Source organism: Scylla paramamosain, unplaced genomic scaffold (assembly GCF_035594125.1).
Source record: "Scylla paramamosain isolate STU-SP2022 unplaced genomic scaffold, ASM3559412v1 Contig25, whole genome shotgun sequence".
NCBI lineage: Eukaryota > Metazoa > Arthropoda > Malacostraca > Decapoda > Portunidae > Scylla > Scylla paramamosain.
In genome coordinates this window covers 427,142-440,388 of record NW_026973690.1, presented here as the reverse complement: position 1 = coordinate 440,388, position 13,247 = coordinate 427,142, and the positions used below count along the sequence as shown (strand labels likewise).

Sequence of the window (13,247 nt, the reverse complement as noted above, 5' to 3'; positions counted from 1 at the left end):
AATCCTCTTCCTCAAGGTTGATTGACACCCAGTCACTGCCTCTGGCTATACTGATGCAAAATGCCTACGGAGTTACATTCTAGGGCGGCGTAGGGTCCCCAGTAAGGGCAAGTGAGGGGTGGTTTGTAAGCGTTGTACCTTACGAAGATGTACTTAGAGGAGTTTAGTGATTTGGGGAAGTATCATGGAGGCGATGTCTTGTGTGTTTGGACACATGACTGGTACTTCCCCACGGTGTGCCGTAGTCTGGCGAGATTGTTGTCATCAACGGCTGTATTGGATGATGGAAAGAATTCTCCTGGAACAACAAGAGCTTCTCCAAAAACCATCTCGGCTGGGGAAAAATGCAGTCCCTCCTTCGGTGATGACCGCATCCCAAGGAGGACCCAGGGTAGTTGGGCCTTCCAATCTGATCAGGTACAGTGTGCCATCAGCACAGCTTTTAGGGTGCGGTGGGTCCGCTCCACCATGCTGTTGGTTGCTGGATTGTAGGCCGTGGTGCAATGGATGTTTGTCCCCATCAACTCTCCCAGGGACGTCCACAGCTGAGAGATGAAGGCAGGGCCCCAGTCAGAAGTAATGTCGTCTGGAACACCAAAGCAGCTGATCCATCCATGTAAGAAGGCCTCAGCGCAATCTCGTGCGGTAGCATTTGTCATGGGTATTGCTTTTGGCCAGTGTGTGGAACACTCTGTAGTGGTGAAGAGGTACTGTGAGGCATCTGATGGTGGAAGGGGGCCACCCATGTTGACGTGAATGTCCAAAATGACACTTGGGCTGGTGGAAGTCTCCTATCCCCAACTCAGTGTGGCAGCCAACTTTACTTGAGTATCCAGATAGGTGTGGCAAACCATGGACAACATTGAAGATTTTGCTGTGTTGGGGCTCCGGGATGAGAAGTCGCGGACAACCGGTGCTAACATCACAGAGGATGGTATGGCCCCTGTCTCCGAAGGCAACATCCTCCCATCGCAGACTCATTATGTCAGTGCGGTAGGCTGCAGTCTCAGGGTCATTCTCTTGAGCAGTTGCTATCTCTTCATAGTTGATTCCGAGGTAGACTGAGTTTATTTCCACTCTTGAGAGGGCATTGGCCACCAGATTCATCTTTCCTGGGGTGTATTCAATGGTGCAATTGAACTCAGCAATGCTGGAGAGGTGCTGGCCATTGTTGGTCTGACCAAGCATCACCCTGTTTGGAGAAAGCATGAACCAGTAAGCGATGGTCCGTACGAATGGTGAATGGGATTCCTTTTAGGAGGTGTTTGAAGTGGTGAACAGCGAGGTAGACAGCCAGTAGTTCATGGTCGAATGTGCTATATCTTGTTTCTGCTTGCCGGAGTTCCCAGCTGAAGAATCCCAGTGGTTGTGTCGTACCCTTGATGGTCTGCTCGATGACTGCTCCAACAGCAACAGAACTCGCATCTGTGGTCAGTGTAAGAGGAGTGCTGGGGCACAGGAAGGAAAGAGTTGTAGCTAAGGTGAGGGCAGCCTTTGTGTCCTCGAAGGCTCATTCCTGTTTTGGTCCCCATTCCAGCTCTTTTGGTTTGCCAACGAGAGAACTGTAGAGCAGTTCCATGATCTGGGCAATGTTCGGCAGGAAGCAATGGTAGTAGTTTACTATACCGATGAATTCTTGGAGTCCTTTGATGGTGGTGGGACAAGGAAATTTTGAAACAGCATGCACCTTACCCAAAAGGGGGGAGACACTGGTGGACGATATCTGGTGTCCAAGGAATTCCACTGATGTAGCGCCAAACTGGCATTTGTTCTGATGCACAAACAGGCCGTTGTCCTGTAGTTGCTGCAGAACAGTTCGGAGATGTTGGAGATGTTCCTCTGAGTTCTTGGAGAAGATCAGTATGTTGTCCACGTAGCAGGTGCAGAAGGGAAGGTCTCTGAGGATGCCATCTATTAGGTGCTGAAAGGTTGCCCCTGAATTTCGAAGACCAAAAGTGGAGTAATTGAATGTGCAAGTCCCAAAGGGTCCTCAAATGTCTTTGAGATAAACTGGAACTTGAAAATACCCTTTCAGATCAAGCTTGGAGAAAATCTTGGCCCCATGTCGATTGGAGATAAGGTCTGCCATGTTGGGAATTGCCAGTGATCTGGTTCTGTAAAAAGATTAAGTTGCCTGTAGTGTCGCTACAGGGCTGCCAGGTGCCATCAGCTTTCTTGACGAGGTGAAGAGGAGATGCCCATGGACTTGAGGCTTTCTGACATATGCCCATTTGTTCCATGTCGGCTTAAGCTTGTTTTTCTGCTTGAAGTTTTTCAGGGGATAGCTGTCTAAACTTGGAATGAACTGGGGGGTCTGTTGTTTTGATGTAGTGGAAAATTCCATGTTTTGATGAGTGACTATGCTGCTGATGGAGTTCTAGGCGAAATACTTCAGGGAATTCTTGTCTGAGCATGTTGTAAAGGATATCTATTCTCAATGAACAGATTTCTGTGTGTCGGCAGTGGGAGCCAAGAGGAGCTGAGCGGAATGTTGCTACATCCAGCAATTTATGGTTGGCAGCATCAATGAGCAATCCATAATGACTCAGGAAATCCACTCCTAGGAGAGGCGTCTTGACATCAGCGATGACGAAATCCCAAGAAAAGCTGCGTTCGGCTGCTTGGATAGGGATGGTGCGGGTGCTATAGGTGGGAATTGTACTTCCATTGGCTGCAATGAGCTTGATGTCTAATCAGTGTGTCAAAGGGCAGTTTCTGTCCTCTGCTGTGACTGGAAACAGGAAACAAAAAGTGCCTGTGTCCACCAGAAACATGTCTGTGATGAAGAAACCAGAGGCTGGTAAAGCAAGCGCATTGATATTCCCAGGCTTGGGGTCCGAAGAGGCCACTGCTGTGGTCAGTGGTGGCCTCATTAACAGTTTTTTGGCCACTGGCAACCTGGGGTGCATTTGCAAGCTCTAGCTCCGAATTTGTGATGGTAGTAGCACAGTCCATGCTGTCCATGTTGGCTGGAAACTCCTGGTTTGCAGTTGCACGTCTGGTTGTCGGGCAGCCACTTGCAAACAGGTGGCCTGGCAGCATTGGTGTTGGGCAGGTTGTCAACTAAGGCAGGGCAGATAGTGTCGGGGGCACAGGACGCTTTTGCGGTATTGATAAGATTGTCCACCTTATTTATGAGCTCTTCCATGGGGCAGTCATCAGCTTCGTGTAGGGCAGCTCTCACAGATGAGGGAAGACGTTGCAGCCACAGCTCCCACAGCAAGTCTACCCGCTGTGGTTTGCCAGTAGTAGAGTCATGTTCAAGTAGTGTAGCTAGAGCTTGCATCTCATTCCAAGCTGCATGTGCTGTGGTGTCTCCCAGAGGTGTTAGACGAAGATTTAGAAGATGTCGGAGCCAGGCGCTGACGGAGATCGTGAACTCTTTGAAGGAGATACTGCTTGAGGTCGTCGTAGATGACATCGTTGTCCTGGTTGTCCAGCCATGCTGTGATGTGAGGAAAAATTGTCTCAGGGATGGCTTCCAGTACATAGTCGGCCTTGGTTTGAGGGCTTGTAACTTTCCTCAGTCGGAACTGAACTTCTGCTCGCCGAAACCATGATGCAGCCTCACTGGCGCAGAAGGGTGACAGCTTCACTGTGACGGTGGAAACAGTTGGTTTTGCATTGCATTGCATTGCATTGCATTGGTATCTTCTTCCATTGCTGAAGAGTAGTTTCTTGTCCAGGGGTCACCAGTTGTTGAGGTTGAAGAGAAAGTTGAGTGTTCCGGTTGGATGAGGTTGATTCACACCTTGAGCATATATAACAAATACCATACTAGATATAAATATACAAATCTTGAAACCCTATGCAAATAATGCAGTGAGTTGATAAAACGGGTAATGACTGTAATGAAATACAAAACAAAAAAATCTAGAATTTAAAGGTAAAACTTGAATGTGATGAGTGGACAATTAACTATCAAAGAAAAGCATATTAATAAGATTTTGAGAGTTTGTTTTTAGTCACTACCAAACTGCTGTTCTTTTCAAGGATGCTGCACTGAAGGGATGAGTTAAAACAACGTTACAACATAAGGTCAAATTAAAACTCAGATTAGCTCTTGACTTCAGTTCCTGACTAAATTTGAAGATATAGTGACATATAACATCAGACTGTTAAGATAATAATCTTTTCTATATAACTAATTGTACATACAGAAGAATTTTTGAACCTGATGAATGTCAAACAGTATTGATACCTTGTTAGATGTTAGACAGAAGCAGTGAAGCAAAAGACTAGATGTGGAATTTAGGTGGCCTCTCCATTCCCACTGAAAATACATTGAAGCATTCTAAGGGATGGAAACAGTACTGTGTGGTACTTTGGAGAAATCTAAGGGAAAAGATGTATTTTCCTTGGCAATCGTAAGTTTGTGTTGCCTTTGCATGTGTCCCAGCAACTGATCAAAGGCATCAGTTCCATCAAACTTGGAATATTTTTATCCCTGAGTATTAAATGGGAAGAAGAAATGAATATGAGAAATTGTAAATTTGTTACTTTGGAATAGTAAATTTTCATACACAGATGTACCCACAAAACTTTTTTTTTCCATTATATTCTTGCAAAATGTTCTGCTCTTGCCCTTCTCTAATTGCATGTCCCAAGAATTGAGTAAGAAGAATGATTTAATTTCCCATTAAGTCTATCCATTCTCTGCTAATTAGGGAAATGGTCTAAAGGTGGCAGTACTATAGTGGGATCAGAGCTTTAGTTAAGGCTTTGTGTTCCTTGAGAATTAAGCTTCCTTGGGGGGTGACAGCTGTACTATAAATCAACCTTACCATCTTCCCCTTCCCTTTGATGGGGATCTCCAGCCACTGGGTACCACAAATGAACCCACTCCCTTTTCTTCCTTGGGGATGCTTGTGAGCTAAGTTGATAACCCTGGCAGACATATACATATGGAAAACTTCATAATTAAAGCATTTTATACATACTGAAGTTACAATAGTGTAATGTATAATAATACATGTAATGATAGATTGAATAACAAATACATTAGCATAATCATAAACACAATGTAAATAATGCAGCTGGCTGCCTGGTGCTGTATTTGAACTTTGTTAATCCCATGTGTGTCACCACACCACTCTCTCCCAACTATCCAATAAAGCCACAGGCTGCTGTCACACCACCACTTTTGTGACCAGATTTTTTCAACTGATTATGCCTTTCTTAATATGAGTCAATTGGATAAATGTTCAAATTGGTGTGGTGATAAGGAACTACTGGTGGAGCTCACAACAGAACAATAAGATGATAAACAAGAGGATATTCCAGCTGAAAAAGCAAGCATGAACAAGGATAACTGCAAAAATCAGCACAATGGCCTATGAAACAGGGAAGTGTAGACAACCAGCAGTTGAGCCAACTGATGTTTCCATGGGCTTATAACCATAATAAACAGTCTTTCATAAACTATAAGAACATTTGAGTTAAATTTGCTCTTTCATATCAGATATATATCAGATATATATTCCAACAAATCATAAATCATTTGCTACTATAATATCTAAGTAAAACACTGGATTAGTCCATAAAATATATGAAGGAGGTCCATATTGGGACCCTTTCCCAAATGGCAACAATGTCGCCTCCTGCTGCTGTCCACCCCCACCATGCACCCATCATGTTGATAGTACCCTAAAGCAGACGACACAGTCACATCACCAATGGGTTGATTTATGGTATGGCTGAGCCCTCCCACTCTTAGTATGTGACTGCTCCCTAAGAATGAAGGAATTATACAAGGATTACCAAAAGTCAACAGGACTTCAAAGTAAGGAAAATCTTTTAAGTTACATTTTAGTAATTATGATAGGTATATACATTTTATCTCTTAAAAAGTCCTCTTTCATATGGTGCATTACCTGCTTTTTACATCCCTTGGAGATGTGTATGTGACTGTGCTGCTTCAAGTGAACAGCCTGCATGTGTTAATATTACTGCTTGGCTAGTCTTTGCCTCATATTTTCAGTGAATTTCATTAACAAATAAATGTTCACTATGAGGATTGATAGCCAGACTTTGAAATATTTTCTGTACCTGTTGCAATAAGTTGAAATATTTTCTGTACCTGTTGCAATAAGCATAATTCTCTAGTAGTTGTTGCAGTAAGCAGAATTTTTTTTGTACTTATTGCAGTAAGCAGAAATTTAGTTAACTAAAAAAAAAATGTGTTTCCTAATGTGAGCCTCTGGAACCCTTCCACAAAGAAGTTCTAGATGCAAATAACTGGATAGATGAACAGGAAATACAGAAACCCTGTTACATTAGTGAATCTGATCTAAAAAAACTACACTGAAGGAAGGGGTTTCGTCAGATAAGTAAGTCAATATATTCACAAATATAAAGCAGAAACCAGATTCAGGCCATGACAGATGTATGGATTAAAGAATCTTTAACAAACATGGCAGTTATGATCATCATCAACTCCTTCCCCTCTTGTACTGTCAAAACATAAGGTGAACCAAGAAAAGCTTACTGTGGAGTGACTAATTTTCTTAAGATTCAGCCTCATGCACTCTTCTGGGAGCTTTTGAGAAATACATACTGCATACCTTAGCCTCTAGGCTGCTTAATTAAAAAAAAACATTTCTTTCTAGCTTTAAGACTGAAAACATATAAATAAAATTTTTAGGTCTATTTTGAATATAATAAAAATAGCTATTCAGTCCTGAATTGTTACTAGGTGCTAAATGTACAATAAAACAAAATAATTATATGTTCATACATTTCATATTTCTCATGTACATTTAAAAGTATATTTAATACTTTAATCTTGATTTAAATTAATTTCTTACATGACAATATTCTTCCTAAAACATCTTTTTGTACAATTCACCCATACACACTGACCATGTCATGTACCCTTCATGTATTCCATTATTTCCAGGTACTTACCCTTCAAAACAATTTATGCACTTTGGGATGCAGTAAGGAACCAGATTGACTATCACCACTTTTGATGACCACTAGTGGTTTCTTGAACTTCTGTGGAAGAGACAAGGTGTTAGATACTGATACTGATGTGCAGGGAAATAGAAAATAATAATAATAAAAATAAATGAGTTAATAAACAAATAAAAATTGCTGAAAACAAGCTAATGAATGGGGAACATATCCTGTGTGATGTGTTGCTTAACCCACTGACTACTTCCATCACTGAGGGCTACATCAATGATCTTGACTTGGATTACTTAAAAGAAACTTATTTATGCTACTAATGGTCATGGAAACAAAGAATGTTTGTAAAACCAATAAACAGAGCCTGGAGAATATATGTTTGCTATCCCTGTTGTGCTGTAACATTTGTAGACTGACTGTTGGTGAGGGTAGGTGCACACCACAGCACTTTTTGGATACTGGAGGATCTCAAGTAAGGCACAAAAAAGCCTGCTTTCATAAGGAAAAAATAAGGATTAAACCTGTTACTAAATTCCATTCATTCACTGGAAGGGGGAAGCTAGAAATGAGCAAGCTGAGTGGACTAAGGTGAATGTGTAAGCTGAGTGTTGGTTGGCCATTGTCATTTATTCCCCATTCAGGTATTTCTTTGTTTTTACTGCATTTTACATTATGTTGCAATTCATATGGTCCATCATATTTCATGTATACTAAAAGATGATAAGCGCAATATTCCAGCCTATAAAGAATAAAGAATTAATTAACAAAATCTCTCAAAGAATGCATCATCAATGTTGCCAAGTATGTGAGTAGTACACACAACAGTTTTCAATACATTCAAATAAAAATCTTGCACTATTGCAGTATTTTTATTATAATTCATTAATACTAAAAGACAATAATAATCAAAACACTCAAACTTACCATGTGAAATAAAGGAAAAAAGAGCAAAACATATTTGTGAATGTTGTGGAAATTTCCACTATTGTGCATAATACCAATGCCTTATTGGTTTATGGTGTGATTTGTATATAAATTGTAAAGTTAAATTAAGGGATAATTAAGGTTAATTTAGTAAAAACTAAGTATTAGTTGCTATTATAAATAAATTGGGAATTAGAGATATGGAGATGATTATAGGTAGCTATTGTTTTTGATATAGGAAGGAGCCCACGAGGAGTGGAACTGCCTGACTCGCAGCTGCCTTTCAAGTCATATCTACTCCACTTTGAATATTCACTAAGTTGCTAAGAACTTAGAACCCCAGAAACCTGCACAGCAGCAAATAATCTGTCTTTGATATGAAAACACAGTTAGCCACTGGCCTGGAATGCACAGTGACACCAACTCACCACTGACCACAGCCAGCCCAAACCACAGGTAAGTTATTGGTTATTTATGATTATATTTAGTTGTGTTTTCCGTGTTTGTGTGTTAGCTGGGAGACCATAGAGTGAGTGTAAAGGTCTAAAAAGTTCCCACAAATATAATTTACCACCAATGTTAGTATCAAGTATGTGACATGTAGCACTGTCACAACACAGCTGCCACAGGCAGTGCACCCTGCAAATAGTGCAGCTAACTACAAAGCAAGAAACCAAGTTCAAATCTTGGTCATGGCTTGGATTTTTCTGGGGTGTCTGCCCATTACTTGTTGGTTCACTCAGCTTTGAAATGGGCACCAGCCACCTGTGACTGGGAATGTGACGGCAATGGAGACAAGGAAATGGCAGCCCTACTCCATATGCCATGGCCCAGGAAGGGTGGCGCTGCCTGCCCCGTGCCAATGCTCACCAAAGTGTGGCCCACCTTCACTCTTTTACACCTATGGTGAATTAGCATATATGGGCTAATACCAGGTTACAGAATAAGATTTACCTTGATCTAGGCAGACATGGGATGAGGCTAAGTACCTATCAGTGCACAGGCACAGGACTAGACAGGGTACTTAGCTGGAGTTGGGAAGGGATGTCTGCCTGTAGTAGTAAGGTTAATAGGAGGAATGATGAACTGCAATGAACACTGGCTGGAGTCTAACTGCTTGAATGGGAGGAGTATAACTCTGATCGCTCCTCAAGTGTAACTGACTGGCATATGAAGCAAACTGAGAACAGTTTTGTTCCAGAAGCCCGGATTGACAAGAACTGGATCTTGAGACAGTATTATAATTATTATTTTATTATTATCATCATCATCATCATCATCATCATCATCATCATTATCATTATTATTATTATTATTATTATTATTATTATTATCATTATTATTATTATTATTATTATTATTATTATTATTATTATTATTATTATTATTTTTGTTATTTGATTATGCACTTTCAAAGTACATAATAGAGCAGTTCCAAAAGGGCATAGGGTTAAATAGTTAAAATAGTGCTACAAAAGACCCAGAAAAAAAGACAAAAAGAACAATGACTGGAAATAAAGGAAGATATATACATGAAAGTAAAGAAAGGGGTAATTCAAAATTGAAAATTAAATTTTTAAAAATTGTAAAAAGAGAAATTAAAAAGTCAAAGTAAAAATTAGTGATGTAAATCAATCAAAATAAATTAGACAATAGTAAAAAAAAGAAAAAACTTTAAAGAGTAAAAGTTTAAAATTTGATAAACTAAAATCAATGAATGCAAAAAAATGATTGGAAGTGAAAAGGATATCCGAACCAGCGAACCACATACAAGTATAGTACCACAGAAACAAAGCACTCTGTCAGTTTGGTAAATTTGTCAGAAGAGGTACGTAGGTCTTCAGGCCATTCCTAAAAGCATTTATATTCTCAGTATTTATAAGATTAACAGATAAGTTGTTGAAAAGCCTTAGGCCAGCAGCAGAAAATGCATGGTTAGCCATGCTCAAGGCTGTGCATGGAATACTGAGGAACTCTATTGCAGCAGTGCACAGCTGACAGTGGAGCATAGTAGTGAATTACACCCACACACAAAGATATCTGAGAGAGAGAGAGAGAGAGAGAGAGAGAGAGAGAGAGAGAGAGAGAGAGAGAGAGAGAGAGAGAGAGAGAGAGAGAGAGAGAGAGAGAGAGAGAGAGAGAGAGAGAGAGAGAGAGAGAGACCAAACTTTTCACTAACCTCTGTCTCCGTTGTATCTTTTTTAGTAACGCTTCTTCCTTTATTTGGTGGTTCCAAGGAGGTAACTGGAGCTTTCTGCGAGGCACATGGCGGAAGGCATGAGGCCAGTCACCTGTAAGAGATGATAAGGGAGTTAAAAGAAGAGGCTGAGAAAAAGAAAAAAGGAAGTACAGGGAGAAAGCAGGAATACAATATATATATATATATATATATATATATATATATATATATATATATATATATATATATATATATATATATATATATATATATATATATATATATATATATATATATATATATATATATATATATATATATATATATATATATATATATATATATATATATATATATATATATATATATATATATATATATATATATATATATATATATATATATATATATATATATATATATATATATATATATATATATATATATATATATATATATATATATATATATATATATATATATATATATATATATATATATATATATATATATATATATATATATATATATATATATATATATATATATATATATATATATATATGAAAGGGAAGAAGGGAAATGATAAGAGGGAATGGAAAAGAATTAAGAAAATACAGTAGCACTGGTATGTAAGACAATAATATGAAATAATAGAGGTTATAAATGCTATTACATATGAATCAGATATTTCTAATGAGTAGTTAAGATGTAAATGTCAATGTTCATGGAAGAAAAAGCCATGCATTGGGTTATATTGGTCCAGGTTAGCTAATGAAGCTAATGCAAAGAAACATTAAAGGCTTTACCTGAGAAAGTTGGGTTAAATATGTTTTATGTAGTCTGTGTTTATATTTGGCAGAGGAATCACTAATGCAATATTCATTGTGACATGCAGAAAACATTAATTAAAATAGAGAGATCTACACAGTCTCACACTTGGCAATGAACTGGTGCCAGAGAAAACTCACTGAATGGAAATTCACAAAATTCAAATAGTCATACCACATGATTCAAACAATTTGAACAACTCCCAATTTGAACAGGGTTGGCGAACAAATTTTGTCTTCCAATTTGAACGTGGTCTTCCAATTCGAACAAATACACCCATTCAAGCAGTCAGTTCCTCTAGCATTTGTGCCCTTCCTTCCTTACCCTTTTCTCTCTCTCTCTCTCTCTCTCTCTCTCTCTCTCTCTCTCTCTCTCTCTCTCTCTCTCTCTCTCTCTCTCTCTCTCTCTCTCTCTCTCTCTTCCTTTTCATCTGGTCTCAAACCTCCCTCCCTGTCACCTCTCCTCACCCTTATCTGTCAGAGATAAGGCAAAAGGGAGTGATACCTTGCTCTCTCTCCCCCCTCATTCATTCTATGTCATTTTTGCTTCAGAGAGAGAGAGAGAGAGAGAGAGAGAGAGAGAGAGAGAGAGAGAGAGAGAGAGAGAGAGAGAGAGAGAGAGAGAGAGAGAGAGAGACTAATTAACTGGGAGTATGAGCACCAGACTGCTGGGTTCAAATGGCACTATGTCAGGGAAGAGAGGGCAGTGAGGGTAATAATTAATGGGGTTGCTGGTCTGAAGGTTGAAGAGTGATTATTATGGTGAGATTGTTATATTAAGAGGAGGATACTAATTTGTTTTAAGTATGATATGAGGTGGTCCATACAGAAGGTTTGTGGCTCTAAGAATATCGTGTAGACACGGGAGGCAGGAAAGAGAAACAAGATGAGAGAAGGCAGCAGCACGAGCAGCTGTATGTCTCAAGCAGGAGAGGAGGATGTGGGAAACAGAGAGGATTATGTCACAAGTTGGGCATAAGGGGGATGGGAAGCTATTCATAAGGTGGGAGTGCATGAGGTTGGTGTGCCCAATATGTAACTGAGCTAGTGCTGTTTCCAGGTGCCTATTTTGGAGAGAGAGAGAGAGAGAGAGAGAGAGAGAGAGAGAGAGAGAGAGAGAGAGAGAGAGAGAGAGAGAGAGAGAGAGAGAGAGAGAGAGAGAGAGAGAGAGAGAGAGAGAGAGAGAGAGAGAGAAGGAAGGAAGGAGGGAACATTTATCATTTTGAGGTGGGTATTTATTTACAATGGTATTTTGCATTAAATTTTAAGGTCATTGCTCTTGTATCTGACGTATAGGACAACCCACTTTTTTTTTGCCTTTTTAGGATGATTCAAGTGTCATCTTATACACCAAAATATGTGGTATTTCATTTTTTTTTTACATTTTTTTCTATAATTTATGTTATTTTCATTCAATGATAAGTTTGGTGCACAACATAAACCCATAAAAAAAGGGGGGATTTTCTACCTGAAATGGATGAATTTTTTTACATTAATTCGAATGGGATAAATTGCTTCTCAACTCAAACACTCTAAAAGAACCAATCAAGCTTGAATCATGAGGTACCACTGTAATTATATCAACAGGAAAATGTTAATTATTACCAGAACCTTCACAAAATCAACCTTTCTTTGCTGATTTGGTGGTTTGAAACTTAGGTTTCTAACAATCACCTGACATAAGACATAAAATAGAAATTATTTAGTAGAAAAAAGCTTTTAATTCTTGTCCTTTATATTATCATAATTACTTTGACAGCTGCAGGGTAATTACCTTTTAAGATTTTTCTTTTCTTTTTCTTTTCTTTTTTTTTTTATGTAGGAGGGGCACCAACCAAAGGCAACAAAACTGTAATAAAAAAAAGGCCCACAGAGGTGCCAGTCCCCAAATGGTGTCAAAATTGGTAGTCAAAAATTACAGGATAAGTGTCTTGAAAACTCCCTTTTGAAAGAGTTTAAGTCATAGGAAGGTGGAAATACAGAAGTAGGCAAGGAGTTCAAGACTTTACCAGAGAAAGGGATAAATAATTGAGGACACAGAAAAGGGGTTACTGTCAGGTGTCTGAGGCAACTGACAGTAACACCTTTTCTGTCCCCTTCAATTTTTTCTATCGTCATTTTCAATCCAAAGCTGGATGTTGTGTCTATGTGCGCAATGACTTAACCTGCTCTCATGCCCAAGCTCTTGAATTTTCTGAGTTTTTCCACCATCTGGCTATGACTACAGAGTCACTCTCAAACTAAATTTATCTGTGCTGTATACCTCTCACTTAATTCCTCTGACTATAAGAAATTCTTTGAATACATAACTTCCAAAGTGGAGCACATTCTGACTCTCTTCCCTTTTGCGAAGATCTCCATTATTGGAGGCTTCAATGTTCACCACTAGCTTTGGCTTTTCTCTC

General features: G+C 39.1%; 2 protein-coding genes across 8 annotated transcripts in view; both read right to left on the bottom strand.

Annotated features, from left to right (window-relative positions):
• Positions 1 to 2,246: 2,246 nt before the first annotated feature.
• On the bottom strand, positions 2,247 to 2,873 carry LOC135097566 (uncharacterized). The gene is made up of 2 exons (XM_063999488.1): positions 2,756 to 2,873; positions 2,247 to 2,671 (listed from the first exon to the last, which is right to left on the bottom strand). The coding sequence occupies exons 1-2, from the start codon at positions 2,871 to 2,873 to the stop codon at positions 2,247 to 2,249; spliced, it is 543 nt and encodes a 180-aa protein (XP_063855558.1).
• Positions 2,865 to 13,247, bottom strand: part of LOC135097559 (mitochondrial ribonuclease P protein 1 homolog) — a 46,636-nt gene continuing 36,253 nt past the window's right edge. For 2 of the 7 annotated variants that reach the window (XM_063999482.1, XM_063999478.1), the window contains 3 exons: positions 10,013 to 10,124; positions 6,907 to 6,996; positions 2,865 to 4,273 (listed from right to left, as the gene is read on the bottom strand). In XM_063999482.1, the coding sequence (XP_063855552.1) occupies positions 2,873 to 3,490 (618 nt within the window). In that variant the 5' untranslated portion in view covers positions 3,491 to 4,273; positions 6,907 to 6,996; positions 10,013 to 10,124 and the 3' untranslated portion in view covers positions 2,865 to 2,872. Of the gene's footprint in view, positions 4,274 to 4,909; positions 5,731 to 6,722; positions 6,997 to 10,012; positions 10,125 to 13,247 lie in introns of those variants that run through there. The other 5 variants (XM_063999479.1, XR_010265811.1, XR_010265812.1 and 2 more) reach the window with 5 other exon arrangements.

Bases quoted from the DNA above. Each gene is read 5' to 3' on its own strand.
- LOC135097566 (XM_063999488.1), bottom strand. From the start codon at position 2,873: ATGAGGCCACCACTGACCACAGCAGTGGCCTCTTCGGACCCCAAGCCT. The intron at 2,672-2,755 runs GCACTTTTTGTT...AGCTCATTGCAG, and splicing joins CATGTTTCTGGTGGACACAG to CCAATGGAAGTACAATTCCC.